The sequence below is a fragment of the Salmo salar genome, chromosome 05 (assembly GCF_965601325.2).
Source record: "Salmo salar chromosome 05, fSalSal1, whole genome shotgun sequence".
Lineage (NCBI taxonomy): Eukaryota > Metazoa > Chordata > Actinopteri > Salmoniformes > Salmonidae > Salmo > Salmo salar.
Window position 1 is genome coordinate 59,230,755 of NC_138295.1, and position 11,981 is coordinate 59,242,735.

At 39.2% G+C, this 11,981-nt stretch overlaps 1 protein-coding gene across 2 annotated transcripts; it reads right to left on the minus strand.

Moving 5' to 3' along the window:
• Nucleotides 1-2,786: 2,786 nt before the first annotated feature.
• LOC106605273 (cysteine-rich venom protein ophanin) lies at nt 2,787-9,882 on the minus strand. Of its 2 annotated transcripts, XM_045718421.2 has the most exons (8): nt 9,771-9,882; nt 9,347-9,446; nt 7,742-7,842; nt 7,464-7,554; nt 6,993-7,135; nt 3,955-4,043; nt 3,749-3,831; nt 2,787-3,565 (listed from the first exon to the last, which is right to left on the minus strand). In XM_045718421.2, the coding sequence occupies exons 2-8, from the start codon at nt 9,408-9,410 to the stop codon at nt 3,438-3,440; spliced, it is 699 nt and encodes a 232-aa protein (XP_045574377.1). In that variant the 5' UTR covers nt 9,411-9,446; nt 9,771-9,882; the 3' UTR covers nt 2,787-3,437. The 2 variants fall into 2 exon arrangements, with proteins under 2 accessions (XP_045574377.1, XP_014056205.1); XM_014200730.3 differs by lacking the exons at nt 9,347-9,446; nt 9,771-9,882 and adding an exon at nt 9,187-9,312.
• Nucleotides 9,883-11,981: the final 2,099 nt, after the last annotated feature.

Below are 11,981 nucleotides of genomic sequence, written 5' to 3' on the forward strand. Positions count from 1 at the left end.
ATGGTTTTTTTATTATCAATGCGGGGCCTCCCGAGTGGCACAGTGGTCTAAGGCACTGCATCGTAGTGCTAGAGGCATCCCTACAGATCCAGGTTCGAGACCCATGAGGCGGCACACAATTGGCCCAGCGTCGTCCGGCTTAGGGGAGGGTTTGGCCGGCTGGGATGTCCTTGTCCCGTCGCACTCTAGTGACTCCTGTCCTGGGCCGGGCGCATGCACGCTGACTTCGGTCGCCAGCTGTACAGTGTTTCCTCCGACACATTGGTGCGGCTGGCTTCCGGGTTAAGCGAGCAGTGTGTCAAGAAGCAGTGTCGCTTGGCAGGGTTGTGTTTCAGAGGATGCTTGGCTCTCGACCTTCGCCTCTCCCAAGTCTGTACCTTGGCTGCATTCCAAACACTTAAAAGACACACCCTATCCCCTCAGCCCTCAAATTAAGTGGACACTTCTGATGACGTCTGACGAGTATACGCAAGGGGCGAGGGAAGGAATGTTTTTTTAAATGGACCACCCTTGGCCAGAAATTCGTCACTCATTCATCCAGCGATGATTGTGTTTTCAGCCACCGGTAACTTGTGGGTGCTTTATATGCTCTACATTCAATTATGATTGCATGTCTACTTATATTAAATATATAATTATTAATATACACCTACCAATTAGCAAATTAATTAGCTAACTAACGTTAGCCTGCCTAGCTGGAAATTCTGAAGAAGGAAAATGTTTAATTTCTACAATTTCAAAAACATAACCAAACAAAAACATATTTACTTTTTACAAGACGTGCCGTCATGTGCATTAGTAGCACAATTTCTAACTTACAGTATTTGCATTCATTTTTACTTACACTTGTATGTTGACTTCTCCATTGATGTTGTTTTTAAGTTTTCGCTGACTTTTCTTAGCGGATGTACAATCGTCGCAAATTGAATTATGGGGAGTTTCAGGCCCCTGGAGTGAACATAATTATACACTCGCAAAGCCAACTAAAAACGAGGGCTGAGGGCCTTACGTTGCAAACTTCCCTTGCTTGGCTAATCATTTGGACCACCCTCCAAGATGGATTCCCCCAAGGACATATGGCGAGGGTGAGTGGACGAGGGTGTGTCTTAAGTGTTTGGACCATAACCCTTGTCTCAAGGTACTCCGTACCGGAGTTGCAGCGATGGGACAAGACTGTAACTGTCACGACTTCCGCCGAAGTTGGTGCCTCTCCTTGTTCGGGTGGCGTTCGGCGATCGACGTCACAGGCTATCCACCGATCTACATTTCTTTTTCCATTTGTTTTGTCTGTATTGTACACACCTGGTTCCCATTTCATTTGAATTATTTCCCTATTTAACCCTCTGGAGCCATCATGGCTTTGTGCGTGTTTATTGTTGTCAGTTGTCTCGTTTATGTGATTCTGGATTTTCGTTCTCCTTGTTGGAGGATTATTTTTGAGTGAAGTTACTATTATTACTCATCTCTGTGTCCTGCGCCTGACTCCGCCTACCCACATCACCTAGACTCTGACAGTAACTACCAATTGGATATCACGAAATTGGGGAGAAAAAGGGGTAAAAAATAATATATATATATTTTTAAATCAATGTTTCAATTTAAAAACAACTCCAAGTGTATTTTGAATTAGTATACTAAAATGACAATTAAAGCGTTTCAAATTGAAGTACAGTTTTAATGAGTGTGTTTAAGTTTAAAGATAGTGAACATATAGTATACTAAAAGATTGAAAAGCAATTAATTTAAACTATATTTTTAATAAGTGTATTGAAGGTTGACGATAGTATATTTATAGTATACTAAAAGCTTAAAAACAATTAATTTAAAGTACACTTTTAATAAGTGTGTAATGATAAGTGTAATGAGATTATAGTTATAGTATACTTAAGATATACAAGAAAAATACATCTCGTATTCAATGTATATTCTAATTTTTTGTATACTTGTAATATATTAAAATCTTACACATTTTTCGCTTGGTATGTTAATCAGCAAATGTTAAGATCTTGGATTTAATTCAGATTGTGTCAATCCAAATGATTTCCTGGGTAAAAATATAGCATTTTACGGTCTGAAAAATGTCAATCTGAGACGTTATCAATATGCTGTATTTATGTCAATTATCAACAGAAGACTATATGTTCCTTCAATAGCATAGCCTATAGAGTTATTGAAACAGATAACAGTATAATTCATTGTTTTGCTTGTAGCAGCTCTTATTCACTTTAGCTATTCAAAAAGGATCCTTACAGTTTACATTCTAATATTTTAGTCAAAGTTAACCATGTCTGAGTTTATGTGCAGGAGGGTATGCATTGCTGAAGTTTATGCAGCCTACACATTAGACATGACCATAAACAGTTCAATTGAACCTTTTTGCATCAATTTCCAGACATTAAATATACTGCAGACTACCTTACCTCTATATCAGCGTGCCAGTTCCACCTTGTGTTGCCTTCTCAGGGTTCTTATTAAAGTCATGTGCAATTTTTTCTTATTAAGGATTAGTTCACATAAACCAATTGTTAAAAAGACCTATTGATCAGTTCCAGGATGTTGTAAGGGACACGAGAAGGGACGGTGTATATCAAGCCTGCAGATAGTCATGTTATTCTGATACAGAATGTACTGTTGTACAACAGAGGCATCTGGTGGTGACGCTGACTATCTGAGAGTGACTACTGAGGCCTTTGGTTCTATTTCCATCATCTCAGTTGCCCATTTAAAAACATAAGAAGAGGTTGCGCTTTGGGGGGTTGTAAAACCATTAACACAGACTCCATGAATTAATCTTCATGATCATTTAATGTGATTGAGGAAAACAATAAGGGTTATATAATTCTGTCACGTGAAAACATTTCATGTTGATAGAGAAAATTATGAGCAGCATTCCTTGCATTTCATCAAACATAAAATGATGCCCTGAATCAACTTAAAGTTCAATGTGTTGAGGTATTACAGTTCTGTATAACCATATTACTGTGTAGTTTATTAGCAGAAATGGAATTATCAAAATGTTCACTGTTACAGTAACTGATGGAAATATTGCCTTCTCAAAATGTAGAAGATATTCTTATTCAACTTGCATGCAAATCAAATGCAGATTTTTTGGGGGGTCAAATTGGTATGAAGACATTGAAATCAATAAAAGGGAACAAAATAAATTGCTACGCTTCCAACTAACATTAGTTACTATAGGTTAGACACCTTATGTTACCCCCAGAATAAGAATAATGTTTTAATGTTTTAACTGTACCTTAGACCTACAGTGATAATTAAGATATTATTAGTGATAGTTAGTATTTTTCAAATTAACTGACTTCACCAGAAGTACAGTAGAAAGATCAGCCAGGTGTATCTTCTCATAGACAAGGAAACAACAGAGGAATCATTCAAAGTTATCTTTCAGTGGACCATTTTGAAGAGGTCTGGTGGTTTCATGAGATTTGGGAGGTGCACAGGCAGAGGGCAGGACACCAGGCGTACACCAAAGGATTGGTGCACCCGGCCTGTTTTTTCATGGCGTCACAGTTGGAATACTTGTTTATGTAAGGACAGGGATTGGCTGAAATGACACATGAGAATAAACATTGGCAGTCAATTCATTGTATGTTGACAGTTTATATTTGGTGATTATTGTACATTGAACCGTGTGAACATGTTTTTAAAAGGCATCACTAACATTGCTGAGTCATATTGGTAAGATTTTAGACGGCATGCATGTGTTTTCATCCCGTCTGATACTTACTGCAAAGCTTATTTTCGCAGGAGTTGGGGCAGTCAGCACATGTAGCTCCTTCCTTGTATGGAGCCACTCCTTTGTAGTTTCCCCTGTTAACCAAAGTATTGAAATGATTGCTGGATGATGCCTACCTTCCACTACCAGTTATAGCAAATAGGGTGAAATTGTACACAGGTGTTAGGTGCATTTTGGGTGTGATTGGCGCAACATACGCTCTGTAGTATTGGCATCCATAGAAGTAGACTGAACCAGGACACAGGGCCACACCACAGCCAACCTTGTATGAACTGTTCCAAACCACCTATATGAAAGGAAATGCAGTTTAGTGTTATCAGAGTTTCATTGGCAAATAACCATGATGACACTTGTCGGTAACTACACACCTCTCTGACTACCATACAGCATAGCAAATCAAATCACATTTTCTTGGTCGCATAAACATATTTAGCAGGTGTTATTGCAGGTGTAGCACAATGGTCCATAACAATATACAGTATACAAAATGTTAAGAACGAAGAACACCTGCTCTTTCCATGACAGACTGACCAGGTGAATCCAGCTGAAAGCTATGATCCCTTATTGATGTCACTTGTTAAATCCACTTCAATCAGTGTAGATGAAGGGGAGGAGACGGATTAAAGAAAGATTTTTAAGCCTCGAGACAATTTAGACATGGATTGTGTATGTGTGCCATTCAGAGGGTGAATGGGCAAGACAAACGATTTAAGTGTCTTTGAACGGGGTATGGTAGTAGGTGCCAGGCGCACCGGTTTGTGGTGGTGCAACTCAATATTAGGAAGGTGTTCCTAATGTTTGGTATACTCAGTGTATGTACAATACAATGACTGAAATTGCTACCAAAAGAAATGTCAATAAGTTAGTAATCTATTTTGTAAGTATACTCCTTTGGTGTCAACAGATATATGCGATTAAATATCCCTGAAAATATACGTGACAGAATATAAACTGTAGTTTTGGTGTGTGTTTCCTATCTGACCCTAATTAGTGGTGGACATGTCAAATGTATAAAAAATACCCCATAGTCCATTGCGGGTCCTTTTGTACCTAAAGGTCCAGTGTTATGACTGTATAGTGTTGTTGCTGTGCACTCTGTTTTGGGTGTGGTCAAATCGGTTCACAAGGTATGTTTATTTCTCTATCTGTGTTTGTTTATTCAAATTTGACAGCACATGTATTACTTTGAAAGTTATGGTGCAGTTGTCTTTGATGTGTTTGGAGAGATGTTCATGGGGGTCCAAGCAGTATATTGACTGTTTAAGTAAATCCATTTTGTATTTCTAAAATAGTTAGTGTTTGTGTAGATGCAGTGGCTAACTGCTGTTTTCTTTCATGCAGAAGTTGTTTGTCACTGTTTTTGGTCCGTTGTGAACGTGGTCAGTTGTCTCTGTGGAAGCACTGTAGATATTTAGAAATTGATAGAGCCATCCAGTGAAAGGAACGGAGGTGTGTTTTCGGATTGTTTTACTGTACATTTTTTAAACAAGCAAACTTATACCTGATTCATTAAACTTATTGTTCTTTTTGATATCGGCCTCAGACTGTTTCTCTATAAATGGGCCTATAGAACCTGTGATTTGATCAGATGTTGCACAGTGCCTTTGGAAAGTATTCAGACCCTTTTACTTTTTTGTTGTTAGGTTACAGCCTTATTCTAAAATTGATAAATAGTTTTTTTTGAGTCATCAATCTACACACAATATCCCATAATGACAAAGCAAAAACTGTTTTTTGTTATCCGAAAAGATAAACTGATATCTGTTATCAAATAAGAAAAACTGATATCACATTTACATAAGTATTCAGACCCTTTACTCAGTACTTTGTTGAAGCACCTTTGGCAGCGATTACAGCCTCGAGTCTTCTTGGGTATGATGCTACAAGATTGGCACACCTGTATTTGGGGAGTTTCTCCCATTCTTCTCTGAAGATCCTCTCAAGCTCTGTCAGGTTGGATGGGGAATGTTGCTGCACAGCTATTTTCAGGTCTCTCCAGAGATGTTTGATCGGGTTCAAGTCCGGGCTCTGGCTGGGCCACTCAAGGACATTCAGAGACTTGTCCCGAAGCCACTCTTGCGTTGTCTTGGCTGTGTGCTTAGCGTCGTTGTCCTGTTGGAAGGTGAACCTTTGCCACAGTCTGAGATCCTGATCACTCTGGAGCAGGTTTTCATCAAGGATCTCTCTCTGTACTTTGCTCTGTTCATCTTTGCCTCTACCCTGACTAGTCTCCCAGTCCCTGCCGCTGAATAACATCCTCACAGCATGATGCTGACACCACCACCATGCTTCACTGTATGGATTGTGCCAGGTTTCCTCCAGATGTGACGCTAGGCATTCAGGCCAAATAGTTCAATCTTGGTTTCATCAGACCAGAGAATCTTGTTTCTCATGGTCTGAGAGTCCTTTAAGTGCCTTTTGGCAAACTCATAGTGGGCTTTCATGTGTCTTTTTATTGAGGAGTGGCATCTGTCTGGCCACTCTACCATAAAGGCCTAATTGGTGGAGTGCTGCAGAGATAGTTGTCCTTCTGGAAGGTTCTCCCATCTCCACAGAGGAACTCTGGAGCTCTGTCAGAGTGACCATCGGGTTCTTGGTCACCTCTCTGACCATGGCCCTTCTCCCCTGATTGCTCAGTTTGGCCGGGCAGACAGATCTAGGAAGAGTCTTGTTGGTTCCAAACTTCTTCCATTTAAGAATGATGGAGGCCACTGTGTTCTTGGGGACCTGCAGATATTTTTTTGGTACCCTTCCCAAGATCTGTGCCTTCACACAATCCTGTCTCGGAGCTCTCAGACAATTCCTTCGACCTCATGGCTTGGTTTTTGCTCTGACATGCACTGTCAACTGTGGGACCTTACATAGACAGGTGTGTGCCTTTCCAAATCATGTCCAATCAATGAATTTACCACAGGTGGACTCCAATCAAGTTGTAGAAACATCTCAAGGATGATCAATGGAAATTGAGCTCAGGTGCATCCTGTTTTCAAGTCTCATAGCAAAGGGTCTGAATACCTATTTAAATAAGGTATTTCTGTTTTTTGTTTTTAATAAATGTGCAAAATTAAAAAAAAAAAATGTTTTTGCTTCGTCATGATGGGGTATTGTATGTGGAGGAAGTTGTTTTATTTAATCCATTTTAGAATAAGGCTAACGTAACAAAATGTGGAAAAAGTCAAGGGGTCTGAATACTTTCTTCATGTCATAATGTATCTGCACATAAGATGAATGTTACCTGTGTGTAGTGGCCGATGGGTTTACCATTGATAGATCCATTGGGATAGGAGTAATCTTTGACCTCACTGTTCCAGGCTGTAACTACTGCAGTCCAGTTCCTAAAAGCGGAGGACATGAACAGGTTCTCACCCATTTCGTAATCTGTTCAAAAGTAAAGCATGCATGGAAAAGTTTACTACATACTGTAGGTGTGTAACAGTGAAATCAAGCTGGAACAGTTGACTAAAATGTATTTGAATGCAGGATTTAAGATGTGAACAAATATAAGATAACAGGTAAGCTACCATTGTCACTGGTGATAAGAAATCATGACATTCCAAATATATTTGAGCTTAAGATTGCGCTCACATTGATACCATTGCAGCGAAAGTCTTGAGTTGCATGAATCAATAAAATATATTTGTCTTAGTTTGCTCTACATCAGAGGAAAGACAAGAGATGTCAAGGAGAGACAAAGGGGAAACCGTACCGCCAAGCATGCGACTGCTGGGTGGGCCATGATCCATGGAGCAGGTGTCAACCCAAGCCTGAGCACTGGCCGCTGCCTCCTCACTCCAGTTCTGAAGATCAGATACAAAAAGCTCTAGAATAATGCCATCCACAAGACTGACATCCACATACTAGTGTCCAAGGAGTATACCATAGGGCTGCTCTATGAATTACATATCAGGGATTATACCCTTTACGATGGAAACATTGATTCTGAGGTTGTTACTGATGGAAAGTATATGAATCATGAAAGCGTACCATCTTGAGCATGTTTCTAGCAGTTGGCGTAACCGCTCTCCGGAAGGCGTTGTGCTGGTTAAGGATCTCAGCTTGAACTACTGTGTTGTTTGGGCAAATTTCTATACACACACACACACACACACACACACACACATTATATTGTGGGATTATATGCACATTACTTACCCCACAGGTAAATTCTTCACTAAACCATAATACAAAGCAACTATTTACTCCTAATATCTTTTCCAACATCTTGATTATGAGTCCCAAATCAATCCACTTTCTTTTGAAAAACAGCACATGATGAATTAAACATTGTGTGTAATGACTAAATCCAGTTGAATTAGTTTAGAATCATGTTGGTAGAGGATAGTGAAAGTACACATCGTTTGCAGTCTTCACGTTTTGCTGCATGAAATTGAAAGGGATTAAATGCGGTGTTTTTTTTCTCTCCTACAGTACAGATCTACTCAACCTACTCCACCTTTCTGAAGTAAAATAAAGTTATAGAAAATGTAAACACACAACAACAACAACAACAAAGATGTTTTGTTTTTGCGTATGTCTTCACACCCCAGAGTTAATACTTGGTGGAGCAGCCATTACAGATGTAAATAATTTAGAATAACATTCTACCGACTTTGCACAACTCTTAGGGCAGCATATGCCAATTATTTTTTGTCAAAATTGCTCAAGCGCAGTAAATTTGGTTGGGTATCATTGATGGAAAGCATATTTAAACCTCTTTTCAAGCAGATTTATGTCAGGACTGAGTCCAGACCACTCGACGACACAACACCTTTTGGAAATCCATTCGGGTGTGTCTGACATAAGATTAGGTATAATTGTCTCACTGAAAAATACAACTCTATCCCAGGGTTTTCAGAAGACTGAGGAGGGGGGGGTTTTGTCAATATTTACCTGGGCTTTGCGGCTTTCATATTTATTTTGAAATTGACAAACTCCCCAGTCCCTGCCGATGACAAGCAATACATATAACATGATGCTGCCACCATAATACCAACCAGGAGGTTTTTTTTTTTCTCAGGAAAATTATAACTATTTTAATGCCAAAGACATACCTGAATGGCTTTCCAAGAGGTGTTTACTTGTCCCTCAATGGTCCAGTCTCAATCCTGAACTAAATCTCCTTAAAAAAGGTTTGAATATTGATAATTCAAAATGATTCAATGCTTTAAGGGCTGCCAAAGGTGCTTCAACCAAGTATGAACTCTGGGGTGTCAAGACATATGCAATCAAGACATTTTCATTTAATTTAGAATTGATTTGGAAAATGTTCTATAACAGTCTTTCACTTTTACAATCTGGAGTAGGTTGGGGAACATATGAAAATGAATCGCTTTTTAAATGTTAAGGCAGCAAAATGCGGAGGCTGTGCAAGGGGTGTGTAGACTTTCACTGGGCACTGTGTTAGAATGTTCGTAAGGCATTGTACTTACTTGACTGTGGACACAGCAGTAGGAGATGGCTCAAGGGAAAGAATGAAAAGCTTTCAGAATAAGATCTTTCATAAATACTATAACATGTAATTGCCCTCACATCTAATGTACTGTTTCAGATTACATATGTGGTTTTCTTTTCAGCAATTAGTAGGAGTACTTACCATATTGCACGCAGAGTACACGTCATGCAGTGTCAGGATGCAAACCAATATCGCAAACATTGTGTCTGAAATCCGGGAGAGAGAGACTGCACCTATCTAGAATAAGAATCCACATGATCAGTATGGAGTACCTTGCCTTAGTTGACCTGTTGTCAGAACCTTTGCACAACTGTATGATAGCATCTATGGCATTTTTGTTACCTTATTTTAACATCAACTTTAGTCTTTTCTCACTAACCTATTCACATTGATAGCCATAAGCGAAAATGTTACTAAACAATAAAAATAGGAAATCCTTTGAGAATCAAGAGACTAGCCTTTGCACATCACGGAGACTGATGAATTCATATTTTAGCATGCGTGTTCTCGAATAGTTAATGCTCTAAAGATCTGTAATTCTTGCAGAGCGAAGAGGCTTACCTGATCATGGGTCTTCAAGAGGTTGAGTGTCGCTTGATGCTGTTCTTTTTCCTTTTATAGGCAACGCCGGGCTATATTCGTGACTGTGGTAGGCTCACCTTTTTTTTCACTACTAATGATGCGGAGGCTGTCAATATTACACAATAGATGCAGAACAACAATGCATCCAGAAACCAGCATTGAGAAGCTGACAGAAGTAAATATGAATTTGTAAGTGAATGGGGGTGTAGTTTCTCCACTCTGCAGCCCTCCACAAAGAAAGGAGAAGCGCTCTGTAAATACTAGTGTAAATAAAATAACAATTACGGATGGCGTTGACTGCATATGAGTGGATGCATTTCTTTGTTTGGAATGGTACACCAATTAGGGAGCTCACAATGTCAAATAGTCTTCCTTGAGTTTGTTCTAGCTTGCACTTTTGTCAGTCAGATTAACTAGCCTTTGAAGACTTTGCCTTTGGGGTCTGTCTAGCCAATGTGTCTGGGCCACAATAATGACTGTTTAGTGTGTATGACCAAATCCTGTTGTATAAATTCAGTCAATATAGAAGCATTTATCCTTCGCATAATAACTGCTCTGAGGTCAGAGGCATTTCTTTAAAAATGAGTTGTTGGCAACTGACATAATACAGTTGGATATCATTTTGTACACCTAATCATGATGCAAGGTGACTTGGCGTGTTCAGAAAGGCCCCTAACAAATAAAGTGGATACCTAGTCAGTTGTACAACTGAATGCCTTCCGCATTTAAATCAACCCCTCTGCAGCAGAGAGGTGTGGGGGGCTGCCTTAATCAACACCCACGGCACCCAGGGAACAGTGGTTTAACTGCCTTGCTCAGGACGACAGATTTTTACCTTGTCAACTCGGGGACTCAATCCAGCAACCTTTCAGTTACTGGCCCAATGCTCTAACCACTAGGCTACCTGCCACACTCAATAAGAATATTTGATTATGCTTATGACTTGACTTTAAATCAAGATCTCATTAACTTTTATTAATAAACCAATAAATCACTGAATGGACTGTGTATCATTGCTAATAAACAAATGTCTGTCATAATCAAGGTGTAATTAGTATTTTTCAAACGGATTCCCTCTATCCCTAAAAAGGCTGAAATACAGTATGTCTAGAGGGCACATAGAAAGGGGGTAGGTAGATTTATGAGAATAATATTTTTTTGATCTGCAACACACCTAAAATGCAATGAGAGAATATGCTGAAACCAAGCACCCACGTCATGTCTTTCAATGTCATATCACCTTAACATTCATTCATCTCTGTCACTTGTTATGTTTGTATATTTAACTGGGTGTTCCTCTCTACATACTATACATTTTTGGGATGCAGCAAATACAATGTATGCTGTCTGAACTGAAAATACTGAATAAAAGTATAAATGCAAGAACTTCAGAGATTTTACTGAGTTACAGTTCATATCAGGAAATCAGTCAATTGAAATAAATTCATTAGACCCTAATCTATGGATTTCACATGACTGGGAATACAGATATGCATCTGTTGGTAATAGATTCCTTTGAAAGAATGTAAGGGCGTGGATCAGAACCAGTCAGTATCTGTTGTGACAACCATTTGCCTCGTGCAGCACGACATCTCCTTCACCTTGAGTTGACCAGGCTGTTGATTGTGGCCTGTCGATTGTTGTCCCACTCCTCTTCAAATGTTGTGCGAAGTTGCTGGATATTGGCGGGAACTGGAACATGCTGTCGTACGCGTCGATTCAGAGCATCCCAAACATGCTCAATGGGTGACATGCAGGCCATGAGTATGCAGGCCATGGAAGAACTGGGTCATTTTCAGCTTCTGGAAATTGTAATATTTTTGGTCCTGATGTGGTAAGACAGTTGAAATAAAATCACAATCCATTTTGTAAGTTATATTCTTCAAGACTAAATGGCTATACAGTATATTAATTGAAATGTCCTAAAATGGATGTACCAATCCCTGATTGCCACTTTTAAATAATATTTACAGTTTTTTACAATTGCTAAGAAGCGTTTACCTATACTTAAGATACTTTTTCTAAAGTCTTAACACAGCAACATCACACAATTAGCCAAATAGTAAATGTTATGCTCAAAACCACATTTTGTTCCTTAAACACCAACTCTACATTTCAAAATACAAAAAACTTTCTCTACATACACTAACTCTATCAAAACACGGCAATCCCGACTCAATATCTAATCAT

Coding starts and splice junctions, on each gene's coding strand:
- LOC106605273 (XM_045718421.2), bottom strand. CDS start 9,410: ATGTTTGCGATATTGGTTTGCATCCTGACACTGCATGACGTGTACTCT. Junction 7,843..9,346: donor CTCTGCGTGCAATATGGTAA/GTACTCCTACTA, acceptor GTGTGTGTATAG/AAATTTGCCCAAACAACACA. Junction 3,566..3,748: donor CTGCGAAAATAAGCTTTGCA/GTAAGTATCAGA, acceptor GTGTCATTTCAG/CCAATCCCTGTCCTTACATA.